Source organism: Schistocerca serialis, chromosome 5 (assembly GCF_023864345.2).
Source record: "Schistocerca serialis cubense isolate TAMUIC-IGC-003099 chromosome 5, iqSchSeri2.2, whole genome shotgun sequence".
NCBI lineage: Eukaryota > Metazoa > Arthropoda > Insecta > Orthoptera > Acrididae > Schistocerca > Schistocerca serialis.
This window is the reverse complement of record NC_064642.1, coordinates 242,933,401-242,954,723: the sequence shown is the minus strand read 5'-3', so window position 1 is coordinate 242,954,723 and position 21,323 is coordinate 242,933,401. Positions and strand designations below refer to the sequence as shown.

At 37.7% G+C, this 21,323-nt stretch overlaps 1 protein-coding gene across 3 annotated transcripts in view; it reads right to left on the bottom strand.

The window, feature by feature from the left end:
- Window positions 1–21,323, bottom strand: part of LOC126481536 (uncharacterized) — a 245,530-nt gene that overhangs the window by 140,781 nt on the left and 83,426 nt on the right. For all 3 annotated transcript variants that reach the window (XM_050105346.1, XM_050105345.1, XM_050105347.1), the window contains one exon: window positions 4,159–4,268. In XM_050105346.1, the coding sequence (XP_049961303.1) occupies window positions 4,159–4,268 (110 nt within the window). The remainder of the gene's footprint in view (window positions 1–4,158; window positions 4,269–21,323) is intronic.

Genomic DNA, 21,323 nt, shown 5'->3' with positions numbered 1-21,323 from the left:
CTTGTACCCTGAAGATACTTTGGGCTGCATTTAACAGCAGTTCTACACTCATGTGCAGCATTGTTAAGGAAACAACTTGCTTGACTGGCAGAAAACATTATATCATGTCTTGTCACTGTGGCAGCAAACATCAAACCACCTACAGCCTCATGAAATAGAACATTTTCCATAGATTCTTATCATCATTTACTGTGTACTGTCCTAAATGCAAGTTTAAACTGCAATCAGTGAGTGTTGTGTATGACTTGCAGTTATTTATGCTCAATTTTACTAAGGGGCAACTAATTGCTGCCCTCTTAGCAGATAAACAGTTCTTTACTTTCACTGTCTTGCTTGATTGCCAATCCTACATAGTGAGTGAGTTTGTCAGCCACAATTTCAAAATGAGTTTTGATTTCTTCAAGTATTTTATTTATAGTTGCTATGGATTTACTTATAATTAATGCATTTATATAGCAAAAAGCCAAAAATACTTTTTGGCCATCAACTTGAGCATGAAACACAGTCATCTGAATTAAGCTATTTGAAATTTAAAAAAATTAATAAACTGAACAAATTTTTGATTTCAGCACCGAGGAGTCTGCTTCAGTCCATAAAGGCTTTTGTTTAATTTGCAAACTAAATTTGCATTTTCACTAATGAAACCTTCAGGCTGTTTCATGAATAAATCATCTCGCAAATCACCATTGAGAAAAGCGGTTTCCACAACAAACTGCTTCCTGTCCATATCATACAATCCTGCCAAAGCCAAAGAATACAAGTTAATTCATACTGAACAACAGGGGAAAAAGTTTCTCCATAATCAAGTCCATATTTCTGAGAATACCCTTCTGCAAATATTCTAGATTTATACCTCATTAAGCTACCATCTGGTTTACATTTCATTTTGTGAATCCACCTACAATCAAGTCTGGCAATCTGGAGATAGATCCACTAAATTCTGGGTCTTATTTATCAACAATGAAGACATTTCATCTTTCATTACTGTGCACCACTTCTCAGAGTTTCCAGATGTCATCACCTCCCTGACAATGTGCAGCTCGTCAAATACTGCTGCATAAGCCATGAAAGTTTAGAAACAAACTGGAGGGCAAAGTTCATAACAATTTCTTTGAACCATCCCTAACTGACCCACCTCTCAGTAGCACAGAGTCCTCGATCTTGCAGAAAATCCTCTTCATTTTGAAAAGGTCATTGAACTTCTTTTCCCTCTGCTTCCGTCAGGAGCTTGCACTCATATATAATGTTGTTTGGCCTGAGTTCTGTAGGACACATTTTAACATTTCCATTGAAAACCAAGCCTCGTGAAACAGTTTTCTTCTTTGTTACCCGACCATACAGCCTATAATTGTTACTGTAACCATTGTAAGCAACCATTACCATCATCCTCAATTTACTTTGAAATTTGGATCATAACCATTTGGGAGTAGGCATAAAACATTCCGCACTAGCTCTCCTCATATACTTTAATGTTGATTTCTCTTAAGGCACCTCATTACAATTAGGCTTTCACGAACAGTGATGCAGTGTATACACTGTCATCTTGACCAGAATCAAGATGCATTCTGTGAGCACTTTCCACTACCGATCTGATTTCATGTTCAACTTTACCATTCTGCTCTGTTGTGTATGCTTTCATGGACAATACCAGTCTCCTTGAGATGAATGAAGTTGATCATTATCAAATTCTGTCCCATTAGCAGTCCCAATAACTTTAAGCTTATTCCTTGATTGCCATCCCACCAACTGTTGAAACTCTATGAACACATAAGTGGCGTCACTTATGTTCTTATGAAAGAACACAAACCTATATGAAATACTGTCATCTTCGAAAATAACAAAATGGTTAGCACCATATAACTATGTGTATGGCATCCTTCCACATACATAAGCATGAATAAATTCTCCTGGACCACAGGCACGAGTCTGAAAACTTGATCGAAATCCCTTCCTATGCAGTTTACTATACTGACATAAGAAGTACTTACTTAAAGCATTTGATTTTATTTCTGGAATAAAAACCACGGTCAGCCATTTTCTTCAAATTCTCGTGTCCCAATCTCAAATTTTCTTGCTTGTTCCACATTTTCCCCATACAAAATAACATTCTGTAACATTGATTTTCTGTTTTTAAATCACTCGCCACTAGCCTCTCTCTAAATACCTCAATCTTATTACTGTTGCATGTGGCTTCTAAACTTTTACTAGCTACTGTTCCTACTGAAAAGAGATATTTTTATTTTTTCAGACCAAATACATACTATGTCTCCCCCAGTGGACAAGGTTCCCATACACTATTTACTAGTGCATTTAACTTCACTGGTCCAATACCATCGCACAGACAACTGAATTATCTCCAATGTGAACAGGAATTTCAAACTTCCCCTACTGGTTTAAGAATTAAAAACCATTCCTTGTGTGAGGTCACATGTTTTGATGCAGTGCTATCAGCAAATCAAACATTATCACAATTTGTAGCCAAATATTCCTGATTCTGCACCCACAGCTTGATGTTTGGGTCTTGACTTTCTCTTGACAATTTTGTCATTCTTTACTTATACTCAGTCTTATAATGACTTTTCTTATGACAATAACAGTACTCAATACTCTTTTTGTTCGCTTAAATTACTTTGGAAACATTGACCCTGACCTTGGTCCCTTTTGTGGCTACCACCTAGAGCTGCAAATGCTGCTGCTATTTCTTCAATCTGTGACAAACATTTCTCTTCTTTCAGTGACCTTGCTGTTAAATTGCCATAAGTCTGCCTGCTTTCGTCACCCAAGTCCCAAGCTGTAACAAATCAATCATATTTTGATGGAAGTCCACCTAAAATTTTGGCAATCTTGTCTACTATTCACCAACACCTGCAAGAGGCTGTGCTAATGTTATGTTGTGCAATAGCATGACAGGACAACATCTTATATTTGAAGAACTATTGTTTCAACACTCGCTGCTCATGAATTGTCTTAAATCAATTCCACATACCATTTGTTGTAGCACACGGCATGACAGTTCCATACCAGACAAAATAAAAGGCATTGTTTTTGCATTAAACTCATCCCACAAGTAGTTCTGTGCATCTGTACCTTCAATCGGCCTTACTTTACTTCCGTGAACAATGTCTAGCAATTTCTCGGTTCAAAAGGTACATTCTACTTGATACTTCCATAGCTAAAAAGTAACTCCATGAAATTTTTGGAGACTGAAAAGCTTTGTTCATTCCATCTCTTACCCTTTCATTTTCTAAGTAAAACCCTCAATATAACTGAACGCACTCTGGAGCCTTGATTGACGTGAAGAAAATAAAAACTTCTATAGTAAATTAACACATTTTCTCTGGGCTCATAGCCTGTTGGACAGGCTGTGATTAAATTAAAACTGTATAGGTTGACTGAAATTTATTTCTTGGATAGAAACAAAGGCACTGATCACTGAATGGCAACTAATGTACTTGTATCCTTACTTTCCAAATCAACCCCAACTGACTCTCATACTCTTGTGGACACAGTGGAACAATCTATCAAATTTAAAAATTTTTGCCATAACTTCTTTCTATTTGCTTTAAATGTTTGCCGAACCTCTGCTCTATCTATCTGAAAGGCTGCTAGGTTCATTTCTGATGGTCAAGACTTGAACCTTTCCTGTCTCACCCATCTGTCCCAGACTGCAGAACAACAGTCATCAATTCACTGTAAGACCCCGTCTCTCTTGTTTTCCTCAGGTATGTCATGTGGGTGAATCAGGGGGTGGTGGATCACGTTTGTAATGATTCATCCAGTTCTGTAAAGTGTGTCTGTGATCTTCACATGACTCTAAAGCATCCAGTTTGCTGTGCTGAGTAGTTATTTTGACAGCTTCCTTTTACAGACTGTCTCTGTAATAGGTAGAAATAACAACAAAGAACTTAAACTGATGAAAGTTTCTACTCAAATTTACAGTCTAAAATAGTTTGGAAGACACTGATGCATTTTGAAAAGAAAATTAGTAAAACACACAGAAAATATGGTGGTCTTATCATGTTTCACAAACTCAAGACAAATAGCCATGTGCTATCCAGCTTTTGTGATGATGCAAAACCACATTACATAGTCTGGTTTTTTAACTGCTTTACAAAATGGTAAACAAACATCGCCACCTTATAATAAGAATTTACGTACTTCATCTGAAAATGTGTCTGAAACTACTGCACCAAGCCTCTGTAACTGATCTTTGACTCCCATAGATCTGTTATCACCACCAGACCGCACTTCCACATATGCAATGACATCTGAAACAAGAAAACAAAAAGGATCATTTATCAAATTACATACATATATACACAGACAATACTAATAATGCTTGAAAACTTGAATCGTTGTTAATATACAGGGTGCCTATAACTAAAGTTCCAGTTTTAAAATGGTGTAGAAAGAAAACCTCTGCTCAGAATGAAGCCAGGTTTGAACAGCATATTCTTAACGCAAAGGAGAAGTCTTTGGGGGGAAAAAAAATGAAAATTTTACCATGAGATGGCAGTGTAAGTGTCTTAATGTAAATGGGGGCAATTACAAATGACACATGAATTACAATATGACAGCTATGGTTTGAATTTCACATTACACCATCCATGCCGTGCATGACTGCACAAATTCAGCAGCAACCAGTTATAGCACTGTTACGTAAGCCCATCCACCAAGGTCATATCACATCAGGTGGAAAACTCAGTTTTTAATTGTCGTGAGGCCAAAAACAGCAAAAAAGCAAAATGACATCAGTTTTTCATGGTCCTGGGACCAAAAACTGCATAAAAAGCAAATTAACATTGGTTTCTAATTGTCATGAGATTGGCGCAAGATACATTCAGTACGCTGTTCGCTATTTTCTGCCCCAAGTTGAAACTGAGAAACAGCATGTTCCACTACAGATCAGAGCGTCTCAGGGGTTACATTCAGGATACAATGTGCAATGCATGCCATCAACTCAGCTACACTCACAGTGGAGCACTAAACCATTCTAGAGCAAACACTTTGTTTACTGGCAGGTTAGCAGGAAACAACTACTGAACACAGGTGATTTTATATGGATAGCAATGCAGGATGTTTCATAGCATTTTATGCACTGTGCTCACAGGCATGTCCAATGTTCGGGCAATTTCCTTTTCCTATACACTGCACATTTGCACACCACTGCTCGACCCTGTCCTGCAATGCTGTGGCCACATCTTCTACAGATGTTGGATCAATTGCTTTCCTCCTCCTGCCACACTTCACTTCAAAAGAACCTGCCTTTTCGAATCTTGACCCATGTTTTAATTCTGATGGCTAGTTTGAATCCAAATTAAATTTCATGTGCATCAGTTTGTAATTAGGTTTTGGATTTTTCTGCTGAACTGGGAAGGAACTGGAAGAGTGGGGGAGGGGGGGTCAATGACACTGGGCAGTCCACAATGTCTTACACACTTTTGTAAGTACAGTGGAATCTCACTTAATGAGCACCTCGCATAATGTGAAGGAAAAAAAAAAAATCACTCCACAAGTGATGTTTCGCATAGTGAGTGACAACAATTTAGTGCGACATCACCAGCCACTCGCATGTGGCAGGGGAAACGTTCAACAATATGAACACCTTTCATTGTCGGCAGCAGCATATGAACGATGTCTTTAGTACATACTGCAGACTGGGTTTAGCACCCTTTTGCTCAGCTTGTGAGCACACATTTTCCTAAACTTGTATTCACACAGTGTATTTATGTGTGCAAATTTTCTATAAACTACCATAAGAGAAAGAAAATTACCTTAGAAATGAAACATAAAATTATTGAAAAAACACAAACATGGTGTGAGTGTTGTTAATTTAGCATGCACATACAATCGGTCTACAACTATTTGCACTATCCTCAAGAACAAGGACAGGAATAAGGAGATATACGCTTCAAAGGGAGTGACAAGAGTATCTAAACAATGGTTTCATATTCCTGGTTCACAGGAGAGCTTCTGTAAAGTTTGGAAGGTAGGAGACGAGGTACTGGCAGAAGTAAAGCTGTGAGGACTGGGCGTGAGTCATGCTTGGGCAGCTCAGTTGGTAGAGCACTTGCCCGCGAAAGGCAAAGGTCCCGAGTTCGAGTCTCGGCCTGGCACACAGTTTTAATCTGCCAGGAAGTTTCATATCAGCGCACACTCCACTTCAGAGTGAAAATCTCATTCTGGAAACATTCTCCAGGCTGTGGCTAAGCCATGTCCCCGCAATATCCTTTCTTTCAGGGGTGCTGGTTCTGCAAGGTTCGCAGGAGAGCTTCTGTAAAGTTTGGAAGGTAGGAGACGAGGTACTGGCAGAAGTGAAGCTGTGAGAACGGGGCGTGAGTCGTGCTTGGGTAGCTCAGTTGGTAGAGCACTTGCCCGCGAACGGCAAAGGTCCCGAGTTCAAGTCTCAGCCTGGCACACAGTTTTAATCTGCCAGGAAGTTTCATTCTAGACGATGTCGAAAGGTTGTTTCTTATATGGCTAAATTAAAAGCAATTGCAAGGTGACACTATTAATGAGAACATTATTTGCAAGAAAGCAAAAATGATTTTCACCAACCCTGTTAAGACGACACCAGGATCATCAGTGGCTGAAGCAGTGATTAAGGGAAGGTATGCATGGTTTGAGAACTTTAAGGGAAGAACCGGCCCCCACAGCATTGGAGGCATGGTGAAGCAGCCAGCTCCAACACAAAGGCAGCACAGAACTTCGTCAGCAACTTCAAGCTGCTCATAGATTCCAACCAAGGGTTATCTGCAGCAACGGATTTTTGATTGTGGTAAGATGGGTCTGTTCTGGAAAAAGAAGGTGAAGTGTACCCTTACTGAAGCAGAAAAGAATGCAATGCCCAGTCACAAGCCAATGAAAGGGCGTCTCACACTGCTATTCTGTGCAAATGCAAGCTGAAATTTGCTTGTTTACCATTTAGAAACTCTATGAGCCTTCAAGATGTCCAGAACAGCAGGTTAAATGTGATACAGATGTCTAGCAACAAGGCTAGGGTGACACATGATCATTTTTGTGAATGGATCAATGAACTGTTTGATCCTCCGGTGAAAAAATATTTCCTTGAGATGAATCTGTCACTGCATGTCTTGCTTGTTATGGACAACACTCCTACCCATTCTCCAGGCCTACAAGACCACCTCCTTGAAGAATTTCAATTCATTAAAATCCTATTTCTGCCTCCCAACACCACTCCATTACTAGTAGATTATTTCTAACTTTAAGAAGCTCGACACTAAAGCACTCTTCAAACACTGCTTTGAGTTGACTGGAGCTACCAATCTCTCTCTCAGACACACATTGTTGTCTGTGCCGAGATGATTGAAAAGGTGTAGGAAGGTGTTACCAAGAGAACTCTCCCTTCTGCTTGGAAGAAACTTTGGTCAGAGTGCATTGTTGAATAACTCTGAGGCATATGAGTCACGAGTCAGTACCTGTGGAGCCTGTAGCCAATGAGATTGTGCCATTGGCCAAGAGCATGGGACTAGAAGTGGATAACAATGATATTGATGACCTTGCGGAAAATCACAGACAAGAAATGACCACTGAAGAGCTTATGGAGTTGCAGTGTGTTTCACAGCAGGAACTCATGCTGTGGAGTTCTTCAGAGGAGGAAGAGGTGGTAACAGCAAAGCAGCAATATTCTGGTACAATAAGAAAAATGTTGAAAGTATGGGAATCATTTGCATTATACATTGAAAATCATCACCCCCATAAAGCAGTGGATACAACCGCTTCAAATTTATTTGACGATAAAACTGTGCCACATTTTCGCAAAGTGTTGAAGCATTGACAGAAACAAACGACCATAGACAGGTTCCTAGTAAAAGAATTAGTTACGTATCATGAATAATACAATATAATACTGTATGCCTCCTTCCTGCAGGCAAAAAGGAATATAAACATCTCAAAAATGAGATCGACAGGAAGTGCAAAATGGCTAAGCAGGCATGGCTAGAGGACAAATATAAGGATGTAGAGGCTTATCTCACTAGGGGTAAGATAGATACTGCCTACAGGAAAATTAAAGAGACCTTTGGAGAAAAGAGAGCCACTTGTATGAATATCAAGAGCTCAGATGGAAACCCAGTTCTAAGCAAGGAAGGAGTATATAGAGGGTCTATACAAGGGCGATTCACTTGAGGACAATATTTATGGAAACGGAAGAGGATGTAGATGAAGACGAAATGGGAGATACGATACTGCATGAAGAGTTTGACAGAGCACTGAAAGACCCGAGTCTAAACAAGGCCCCGGGAGTAGACAACATTCCATTAGAACTATTGGCAGCCTTGGGAGAGCCAGTCCTGACAAAACTTTACCATCTGGTGAGCAAGATGTATGAGACAGGCGAAATACTCTCAGACTTCAAGAAGAATATAATAATTCCAATCCCAAAGAAAGCAGGTGTTGACAGATGCAAAAATTACCAAACTATCAGTTTAATAAGCCACAGCTGCAAAATATTAACGCGAATTCTTTACAGACGAACGGAAAAACTGGTAGAAGCCGACCTCGGGGAAGATCAGTTTGGATTCCGTAGAAATGTTGGAACACATGAGGCAATACTGACCCTACGACTTATCTTAGAAGAAAGATTAAGGAAAGGCAAACCTACGTTTCTAGCATTTGTAGACTTAGGGAAAGCTTCTGACAATGTTGACTGGAATACTCTCTTTCAAATTCTAAAGGTGGCAGGGGTAAAATACAGGGAGCGAAAGGCTATTTACAATTTGTACAGAAACCAGATGGCAGTTATGAGAGTAGAGGGGCACGAAAGGGAAGCAGTGGTTGGGAAGGGAGTGAGACAGGGTTGTAGCCTCTCCCCGATGTTATTCAATCTGTATATTGAGCAAGCAGTAAAGGAAACAAAAGAAAAATTTGGATTAGGTATTAAAATCCAGGGAGAAGAAATAAAAACTTTGAGGTTTGCCGATGACATTGTAATTCTGTCAGAGACAGCAAAGGACTTGGAAGAGCAGTTGAACGGAATGGATAGTATCTTGAAAGGAGGATATAAGATGAACATCAGGAAATGAGACACTTAAAGTAGTAAAGGAGTTTTGCTATTTGGGGAGCAAAATAACTGATGATGGCAGAAGTAGAGGGGATATAAAATGTAGACTGGCAATGGCAAGGAAAGCGTTTATGAAGAAGAGAAATTTGTTAACATTGAGTATAGATTTAAGTGTCAGGAAGTCTTTTCTGAAAGTATTTGTATGGAGTGTAGCCATGTATGGAAGTGAACCATGGACAATAAATAGTTTAGACAAGAAGAGAATAGAAGCTTTCAAAATGTGGTGCTACAGAAGACTGTTTAAGATTAGGTGGGTAGATCATGTAACTAATGAGGAGGTATTGAATAGGATTGGGGAGAAGAGAAGTTTGTGGCACAACTTGACTAGAAGAAGGGATCGGTTGGTAGAACATGGCCTGAGGCATCAAGGGATCACAAATTTAGCATTGGGGGGCAGCGTGGAGGGTCAGAATCGTAGAGGGAGACCAAGAGATGAATACACTAAGCAGATTCAGAAGGATGTAGGTTGCAGTAGGTACTGGAAGATGAAGGAGCTTGCACAAGATAGAGTAGCATGGAGAGCTGCATCAAACCAGTCTCAGGACTGAAGACCACAACAACAACAATACTGTATGTAAAATTTTCTTTGAATGAATGGCATGAATATGACAAAACTACTACTTTTTCTGCATGGAATACATTATTGTTTTTTTACATTAATTTATACGGGATAAATTGTTTCACTTAACTAGTGTTTCCACTACGAGTAAGATTCTGGAATGAATTATTCTCACTATGCAAGGTTCCACTGTAAATTGTCATTTCTAGGGAAAATCTCATGAAATTACATTAAGATGCACTATTGGCACTGGCCTCACATTTTCCTTCCAAACTCTCTCTTCCAACTATCCTAAATATGAGAAAGAAGTAAGGTAGTGTTACTGTTAATTAGAATTTTAATTAGTTACAAAAAAAAGTAACAAGGTCAAAATGTGGTAAACTTGAACCTTTTCATAAATGTATCTGTAACAAGCCCTGAAAGTCACATTTATCAACTGTTGATAAGTTAAACTGTTTAATGAATAATCAAATTAATTCACCATAAAGCAACTCTGTACAGAGCTTCAAAATCAGATGAACAATGAAGTTAGTTTATATGTGCATCATGACAATAAAAATGGAAAACTATATCAACTTCTTACTTATTTAAATATTCAATGCCCTTCTCTTTATGGATACTGGCAACTCAGTAACAGCTGTTCACAAAATATTTATTTATAGTATATGCCTTCATTTCATACTTGCATCAAGTTTTTTTTTAAATTGTTATGCAGAAGGAGGTAAGGTTACCAAACTTTTATCAATTTACCAAAATTTTCAAAAAATTCACCATATGTAGTCAGTCATAAATATATGTACAATCAGGTAAGTGATTTCTTCTACAATCTGAATTTTATACAGAAGATAATCACAATCAGTAGTACCGAACCCAAAATTAAAATCATCAGGTAGCCCAAATAGTAAGAAAATTAACAAAACCAACATTATGTGGCAATGTAGGTATAAAAAAATTGGCACTTTCTCTGTAGGCCTACTAAGTAAAGTCATTTTTATTACATGCAGTGAAACTGAAGGCCAGGCCAGACCAGACTCTGAATATGAAGACACATTTAGTGCCTCCAATGCTGAAACTTTTAACATAATCCAATGCTGCCAAGAGACTGTGTGTTGTTACAAGATAAGCTCACAGTAGCTTCTTGTCATCCAATAAGACTATAAAGATTTGTCAATTACTCCAAAACTTAATTGAAAGATGATTGTCTCATTTCAGATAAATGTTTAATTTCCTGCTGGTACTGAAATCATTATAGAAAACAAGCTCAGAATAGACAAGAAATCGAGAAGAAAATTGGACATGGCTTATCAAAGAAAAGATCTTGGCATTTGATTGGAGTCAGTTAGTGAAATTATGCAAAATCCAAATGTGGATGGCAGGATAGGGATTTGAGCTCTGCTCCTCCTGTAGATCGATCCAGTGCCTCAGTCACTGCATCATCTTTCAAGGTCACAATTAACTACAGACAATTACTCTAAACTTCCAGTCCCACTGTAAATCTGTTAGTATGTTATTGAGCAACCTCAACAGAATGGATACGAGGTAACTGTAATGAAAAATGTTGAAATCTGAACATTCTCAATACAATGAAAACTATCCCAATCCTCCTTACTCCAGTATCTGCAGATGTATTGTGAGGTATGGGAAAGATCCTACATGATTCAATAACTGGGTTTGACAGTTGCTATGAAAGCAGACAGCCTGATCATAGATTTAAGTGAAGCTGTACAACATCAAAATGAGCATAAGAAGAGTAAACAATTAATTCAACAGCAAAATTTTTTTCAACCAAACTAATAAAAAATCATAAAACGTTTTCATCATACGTTAAGTCCCAGTTGCTCAGTGAAAATACTAACACCAGAATAGAAGATGGCAGAGAGAAAGCTGAAATACTGAATTCATTCTTTCAAGATTGTTTCACAGTACATCATAATACAGGTCCTCCATTCAATAATTACATGAACATTGAAATAGCAGGTACTAAGGCAAGTGATCGTAGAATACAACTTAACTAAAATCATCGAAAGACGTGATACCTGCGAGATTCTGCAGAGATTATGTGAAATAAAGTGCTCCCCCTGACAACTATGGTAGCAGAATCTATAATATAAAAATGAATCGCAAAATGTGTTGGTAAGCGCATAACTCAACAACGCCTCGACCAATTTGGCCAAATCTTTTTTTAAAATGTTCGTTGAAGTTCAAGGATGGTTTTTACGGCGAGAAAAATTAGAATTATTGCTGGAAAAATCCTAAAAATAGCCCTTTTCTTTTTCCTATACAAATGATTTGTAACTAAAACGTAGTCAATTTGAGCTTTATTGCTATGGTATAAAGTTCATATTAAATTACAAGCACTCACTGTTGTCTAAGCAATGTAGGTGTGTTCCTAACGTCAAAGATCATATCTATCAAAACAATGTGCGTGTGTGCGTTGGAGCACAGAATACATAGTTGGAGAAGTTTAATGTTTGTATTAGTTTCGGCACGCGAGATAAAATGCATCAGTTTCCACGTCATTACATCAGTCAAACAAAAATCGCGTTACAATTCGTACGGCTTAAAAGGATTTGACTTCAAGTCATATAAAATTTAAAAAAAAAAAAAAGTTGTCTGTGACCTAATCTACTGAGTTTGCTTTTGTCAACTGATACACGAAACAAATTCGTGTTTTGTGCAGAGTGTTTACTTAGTTAGTGTTTGTTTAGTTCGTGATTAGTGAAAAACTAATTTATATTTGATATGCCTCCTATAAGACGAAGCAATTTAGGTAGAAGAACCAGAAATGCTACAAACCAAGCTAATTACCGATCTAATCGTACGGCACAAGAACGTGACGACGGAAATGAACGTGAAAGAATTCGGATATCACAAACGCGTGAAGCGCGAGCGCGACATTCAACTAATAATCGCGCAAGTTTGAATCGAGCTGCTTTCAGTTACGATGTGTCAATTGACTACAGTAACTACCAATGTGTTGTTATTGGTTCTATGAACTCGGTTTGCTCACACTGTAAGGCATTAAAATACAAAAACGAAGCCAATGGATTGTGTTGCGCAAATGGTAAAGTGAAATTGATACCATTGGACCCACCACCAGAACCATTGTACTCATTGGTTTCAGGAATAGGAACAGATTCTATACACTTTTTGACACATATCCAACAATATAACAATTGCTTTCAAATGACTTCATTTGGGGCAACAAATGTAGTTCGGGAAAATTTTATGCCAACTTTCAAGGTATGTATTATAGCAGTTACTCATAATTATTTTAGCGAACAAAATTTTCTGTCACAAAAGTTAAGATGTGTCACTAATCTTCAATATCACTTAGTCATCATATTATATGGTGATTCAGTTTCAGTGACACTTTTATTATATTTTATATTTGATAGATATTAGTTCAAACTAAATATATACTTTTTAAGATCAAATATTATTTAAGTTTGATCACTGACAATCCATTAATTTATACCACACCATAATATTTTATTTTATTTACAGATACAAGGGCAAATATATCACAGAGCAGTAATATCTCAGTCATTATATTATGTATTTTAATTTTATATTTGAATGTTCTTAAAAGAAAATCTATTTACAGGTTCTGAAACCAACAAAAAAGCCAGTTCAATGAACTATTATTCATACCGCCTAATGATTCGGGAAAATGAATGTCGGCGATTATATCACAAATATGTTGTTGACATGTATGTAAAAATTAAAACGGAGAGATTAACATTCATCAGGTTGAATCAAACCAAACTCCGATCTGAAGAGTATATTCACCTTCGAGATGCGATTAATACTGATGGAAATGCACAGAATGTCGGTCGGATGACTATTCTTCCAGCAACATACATCGGAAGCCCTCGGCATATGCACGAATATGCTCAAGATGCCATGTCGTATGTTCGTCATTATGGTACAGCAGATTTGTTCATCACATTTACATGCAATCCACAATGGATAGAAATCAAGCAGGAGTTATTCCCTGGGCAATCACCCATTGATCGTCATGATATTACAGCCAGAGTCTTTAGACAAAAGTTGAAATCTTTAATGGATTTCATCGTAAAACATAATGTGTTTGGTGAGACACGCTGCTGGATGTATTCTGTGGAGTGGCAGAAACGAGGATTGCCACATGCACACATTTTGATTTGGTTGGTTGAAAAGATAAGGCCAAATGAAGTTGATGCAGTGATATCAGCTGAAATCCCTAATGTACAAGTAGATCCTGGATTGCATGAGGTAGTTATCAAAAACATGATACATGGTCCCTGTGGAACTCTTAATCAAAATTCACCGTGTATGATGGATGGTAAATGTTCAAAACGATATCCACGGACATTAATATCGGAAACAATTACTGGTAATGACGGTTATCCATTGTATCGTCGCAGATCGACAGCAGACAATGGAAAATCAACAATTGTCAAATTAAATCAACAAGATATTGAAATAGATAATCGTTGGATTGTTCCATATTCACCCATTTTATCAAAGACATTCAAAGCACACATCAACGTTGAATCTTGCCATTCAGTGAAATCTATTAAATACATTTGCAAATATGTAACCAAAGGGAGTGATATGGCTGTGATTGGAATTGGTGCAGAGAATTCCAATGATGAAGTTACCCAATACCAAATGGGCCGCTATGTCAGTAGTAATGAAGCAGTTTGGCGAATATTTTCTTTTCCTATTCATGAGAGACACCCTTCTGTTGTTCACTTAGCTGTGCATTTAGAAAATGGACAAAGAGTGTATTTTACAGCACAGAACGCAGTACAAAGAGCTGCTCAGCCACCATCTACTACATTAACCAGTTTTTTTGAGACATGCCAAAACGATCATTTCGCACAAACATTGCTATATTCTGAAATGCCAAAATATTATACCTGGAATCAATCCTGAAGGAGATTTATACGACGGAAACAAGGAAAACCAGTTCCAGGATATACAGATGTATATTCCACCGATGCGATTGGCCGGATTTATTCAGTACATCCAAGCAATGATGAATGTTTTTATTTACGACTGCTATTAGTCAATGTACGTGGCCCAACATCATTCCAACAGTTACGAACTGTTCATGGTGAATTGTGTGGATCCTACAGAGAAGCCTGTCAACGTTTGCAATTGCTTGAAAATGATGCTCATTGGGAGCAAACTCTCAATGATGCTGTAATATCATCACACGCTCATCAAATACGAACATTGTTTTCTATAATCATATCTACATGCTTCCCATCAAACCCAATTGATTTGTGGATCAAGTACAAAGATTATATGTGTGATGATATTTTGTATCAAATACGGAATAGAATGGGAAATCCAAATACACAAATCAGTGAAGAAATTTACAATGAAGCATTGATTTCAATTGAGGACATGTGCTTGATAATGTCAAACAAACTATTAATTCAATTAGGCCTGACCGCGCCCAATCGTCCAATGCATGACGCTTTTAACCAAGAGTTGCATCGAGAAAAACTGTATGATCTCAACGCTTTGAAAGAATTAATTCAAACAAATCTTCCACTGTTAACTGAACAACAGAAGTATGTATTTGAAACTCTTATGAAAGTAACAAATGATGAAACTGGAGGGATTTACTTCTTAGATGCACCTGGTGGTACAGGAAAAACTTTTTTGATTTCATTAATATTAGCAACAATTTGCTCACAAAATAAAATTGCACTTGCACTCGCTTCGTCGGGAATCGCAGCAACTTTGCTTGAAGGTAGTCGAACAGCCCATTCAGCACTAAAATTGCCATTAAATATGCAAAGCAATGAAACTCCAACCTGCAACGTTTCGAAGAACTCTGCAATGGCAAAGGTTTTGCAGCAATGTAAATTGATTGTTTGGGATGAATGCACGATGGCACATAAAAAATCTTTGGAGGCTTTAGACAGAACCTTAAAAGATCTACGGAGCAATAATAACCGATTTGGTGGTGCAATGATTTTATTAGCAGGAGATTTTCGTCAAACATTGCCAGTGATTCCACGATCAACGCCAGCTGATGAACTCAATGCATGTCTAAAGTCCTCCAATTTGTGGAAACATGTCAAAGTACTTCATTTAAGCAAGAATATGCGTGTCGAGTTGCGAAATGACCAATCTGGAAACATATTCTCTAAACAACTCATTGACATTGGTAATGGCAAATTTCCTATAGACATGTCGACTGGCTGCATTAACTTTCCTCAAAGTTTTTGTCAGTTAACTCGATCAAAAGATGAACTTATCCAGAAGGTGTTTCCAGATGTTTCTCAAAATTACAGAAACCCTGATTGGTTGAGCGAACGAGCTATACTGGCTGCAAAAAACATATATGTAAATGAATTAAATTTCATAATTCAAGAACAAATTACAGGCGAATTGAGGATATATAAATCAGTTGATTCGGCTACTAATCAAGATGATGTAGTCAACTATCCACCGGAATTTTTAAACTCGCTGGATTTGCCAGGATTGCCACCTCACAATCTTCAATTAAAGGTTGGATCGGTGGTTATAATGTTGCGAAATATCAACCAACCGCGTCTTTGCAACGGTACACGGTTAGCGATAAAAAAATTACTAAACAATGTGATAGAAGCAACTATACTCAAAGGAAAGTATACAGGAGAAGATGTTCTCATACCGCGCATCCCAATGATTCCGACTGATGTGCCATTTGAGTTTAAACGACTACAGTTTCCAGTGCGGCTTGCTTTTGCTATGACTATAAACAAGTCCCAGGGGCAATCATTAAGTGTTTGTGGTATTAATCTAGAAAACCCATGTTTCTCACATGGTCAATTGTATGTTGCCTGTTCCCGTGTTGGAAAACCATCAGATTTGTTTATCTATGCGCCAGGTAATCAAACAAAAAACATCGTATACCACAAAGCACTACAATGATAATAATAATAATTATGATTCACATGATTAACAATAAAGCGATTACTTACTTTTAAATCCTTATATATGTTTTATTTAATTATTTTTTATTCACAACGCCCTATCACCAGGGTGACGGTTCTGTTCAGGAGAATTTTTTTAAATACGTAGGCAAAAAAACTGCCATATTACAAATCTTTTTGACAGGACGAAGTCTGTCGGGTCAGCTAGTTATAAAATAAGTTTCACGCGTACACAACAGGACACTTGGAGTATGAAAATCCCGTCTATAAAAACTGACATGGAATCTGTAAACAGTAACCCTATGAGACACAACACGATCTATTCATCCATGCAATCCAAAGTGCTGTACACAACGGCACCCAGACTGACGATGTGTTACTTGACTTTCAGAAAACAGTTCCACAATGTTGTTTAATACACAAAGTAAGTGCTTACTCAGTGTCAGACCAGATTTGTGACTAAATTCAGAACTTTCCAGCAGATAGAACTCAGGACCATCATCTTAATGGGACGAAACTGAAAGATGTAAAGGTAATTTCAGCAATATTCTACGGGAGTGTTATAGGGTCTTTGCTGTTTTACAGCATACATAAACATCATAGGTGGTAATAAGAAAGCTCCATCAGGCTGTTTACAGACAATGCTGTTAACTTTAGGATGGCTGCAGCACCAGACGATTGTAGTGAAATATTCGAAGACCTACAGCGGATCAATGATTGCTCCAAGGTCTGGCACTTGACTCTGAATGTAAATACCGTATTTACTCGAATCTAAGCTGCACTTGAATCTAAGCCGCACCTGAAAAATTAGATTCGAAATCAAGGAAAAAAATATTTCCTGAATCTAAGCCACACCTGAAATTTGAGACTCAAAATTCAAGGGGAGAGAAAAGTTTTAGACGGCCCCTCCAAATCGAAACAAAGTTGGTCCTTTGTAACATGAGACACAATGAGATCGAATGGATGAAGATGAAGATACAGCTACAGTAGTTCGGTTCGACTCGTAAGCTCAACAGTTAGGCTTTACCAAGTAGCCATTGCTATGTGTCAGGTGCTCCATCCGTATTTATACAGATACCCTTCCTTTTTTACATGCTTCGTCTGGTTTGAATCGATTGCTTATTTTGCTTTGATCTGATAAGTGCTGTTCTCTTTTTTATAGATGTTTACCTCACTCTTAAGCTAAAAATGCATTATTGTACTGTGTCATGCATTGTCCGTCACATTCTAAGATGAGTGTTTACGACCCGTTGCCGCTCGCCTCATGGCTGCTTGCTTTTTTTGTGCACGCTACCGCGGCTTTTTTTTTTTTTAAAAAACCAGAAGAATTGTTTCATAAGTGAAACAATGGCAACAGACTGCTATTTGTTGTTACTTACATTGCTGCTTTCTTTGATAATGATCAACAAGAACCAAATAATAGACTACAGATGATAGAAGATGTTCTGATCGAGAGTTTAGCGAAAATTTTTCTACGTTTGAAAATCTTTGCAGACGCCTCTTTAGTACATTACATTCAGCACAGAAATGAGGGTCATGTTAGATTTAAAAATGTAGTCAGTTGCCGTGCTTCATTTCGGACTGTATCACTATTCAGCATAAGAATAATACGAATATAAACATGACATGAATATCTATATTCTTCCGCGTTTGCTGTTGTCTCACACTAGTTTCGTAGTTTATTAGGCAGACAGGATTTAAATGAGGTAGCAGCAAACACGAAAGAATACATGGCATAATGTTTACATTCTTCTACCTTTTCTTTTAATTTATTTACTGACGCAGAAGTTTTGGCGACAGTATTTCTCTTTGTGGCTGCAAAGCATTCCTGTCTAGCGCTACATATATTCGACGGCAGACGTTAGTTGTGGCGGCACCTACAACATTTTTATAACTTCCGCTTACTTTGCACTCGATTCTAAGCCGCAGGCGGTTTTTTGAATTACAAAAACAGGAAAAAAAGTGCGGCTTAGATTCGAGTAAATACGGTAAATGTAACATATTTCACACAGGTGAGATTCACTACAGTTCAATTATGCTCTGGGTGGGAAACCACTGCAAATAGTAACAACCACAATATGCATAGAAGTAATCATCTGGAACAACCTAAAATAGAAGGTCCACGCAAAACCAACTATAGGAATAGCAGAGTCCAGGATGAGATTCAGTGAAAGAATGTTATATAAATGTATTTCATCCATGAAAGAAATGGCTCACAAGATTCTTGCAAACGCAATTCTTGAGTATTGACTATCAGTCCGAGGACACTCACCAGGTTACATTAATAGAAGAAAGAGAGAAGAGCCATTGAGGAGCACCACATTTCATCATAAGATCATTTATAAATGTGAGTGTGTACAGGGGATGTCTAACAAACTCCAGTGGCAGCTCATACAAGGGCCTACATATTAGTTTCAATTGTGTAAATGACACTGTAACCAATTACATCAGTCTACCTTAATTCCGTAGAGCTATATTTTATTTTTTATTAGACCATGACTAACATACTACTACAGAAATTCAATAAAGTTACTTAAGAAAAGGTATGATTAGTGAACTGAGTGTGCACAGTTGACAGTGCAAGCATCACATCAGATAATTATTATAACATAGTAACCATCCCCTTCAGAAATAATGTATTATTTTTTACTTTTCCGAAGAAAATGCGAAACTAGCCAAGAAACAAAATTTTCGCTAACAGAAACAGTAGTAGAATCCACTAATTTCATTTACAACTATTAACAATGAACTCTGAAGAAAGATACAGAAACTAAAAGCCAAATAAACAGAAAAAAACTGTCAAAGAATCCAATGGTAAAATTGTTAAATTGCAAATTACAAATGTCATTCACACAAACCAGGAAAGAGTAATCATAATGACAGGCAGTGTCCAAACCCCTTTCAATCAACAGAGCTGTTAACAATGTGAACATGCTACAACAGAAAGCAACAATGAGAATACAAGTAATGGATTAAAGCTGTCTTCAGAGCTAACAGGTATCTATGGGGGTTGGTACTGCTGTAGACACCACTGCCAATAACTAGCTAAAGATGCACCGATTACAATCATTTAAACTATCCATCAATGTCTACCCAGTTCTGTGTTGCTTTTCCACTACAGTGGGGAAGCGAGTGGGGTTGGGTGGTGGCAGGAGGAAGTGCAATAGACAAACCGTAATGCCTAAAAGGAACACACTGACAGTTTCGTACACAAAACTGTTTTATTGTAGTTTTTCTAGCAGTTATGAACCATAAAAATATTATCATAAGTGATTTTGGAGTTATAGATTGTTTGGGGAGGAAGTTTCAATGCCGTCTGGTATGTGGAGGAGTGGGGGTAAAAGACCAATTTCAGCATAACTGCATCACCAACAGTAAAATTCTGGAAAAGTTTCTGAAAAATAATTCAACTGTTGTTTGTGATGAAACTATAAATTACAATGACTACAATCATTGAAAAGTCTGTCACCTGTGAATTATGCTTGCAATCCATTTTCTGTATGTGAAAACCACAAAATCTCTATACAGTCATAGTGAACTTTTTGTAGTATACTGAGAGAACATTATGAGTGGTCCCCGTCAGAAAATGGTGCTGTTCATTCCAGGAATGTTGGATAAAAGTCAATGGAAATGAAAGAACTGTTGTGACAAATGAACTTCTTCCACAGGTTAATAACAGAATCAGGGAAAAATCATTGGTAGACAATTACAGAATTATCAGTCACAGTTTCCCCTCAGCTACCATGAACAAAGTTGTACAAACTTGTGACCGATAAGCTTTGTTAACATACAACAGGTCCCACCACATCTAAATTAAGTCCACAAATGGAAGAGATTGGAAGATGCATTAATGTTTCTGATGTGATATGATTCAGAAGTAGATGAATTCCTCATTCACATAGTGACAGGTGATGAAGCATGAGTTGCACATGTAAATGTGGAGAGGGGGAGGCAGGGGCAGGGAGAAATACCAATAGATTGGGCCCACACTAACTCAGTACTTAAACTTTTTAAGTGCTGTAGAACTTTTCTGCACTAGAATAAGCTCTGAAACTTACTGTGAAACCTTAAACAAGCTCACAAGAGCCATCCAGACCAAAGGTAGGGGATGTTGAATTCTGGCATCATTTCTATGCGTAACACCGGGTCACATACTGTCATATGCACACAAATGTCGTTTACCGTATTGACTCGAATCTAAGCCGCGCTTTTTTTCTGGTTTTTGTAATCCAAAAAACCGCCTGCAGCTTAGAACTGAGTGAAAAGTAAGCGCAAGTTCTGAAAAATGTTGGTAGGTGCCGCCACAACTAACTTCTACCGTCGAATATATGAGCAGTACACAGGCACAAAGATAAATACTGGCACCACAAACTCTGCGTCAGCAAAAGGTAGAAGAATGTAAACATAATGCCGTGTATTCTTTCGTGTTTGCTGCTATTTCATTTAAATCCTGTCTGCCTAATAAACTACGATACTAGAGTGAGACAACAGCAAACACGGAAGAATATACATATCATGTCATATTTATATTCATATTATTCTTATGCTGAATAGTGATAGTCAGAAATGAACCACGGCAACTGACTAGATTTTTAAATCTAAGATGACTCTAATTTCTGAGAAGAATGTAATGTACTAAAGAGGCGTCTGCAAAGATTTTCAAACGGAGAAAATTTTCGCTAAACTCTCGCTCAGAATATCTTCTATCATACGCAGTATATTATTTGGTTCTTGTTGATCATTATCAAAGAAAGCAGCA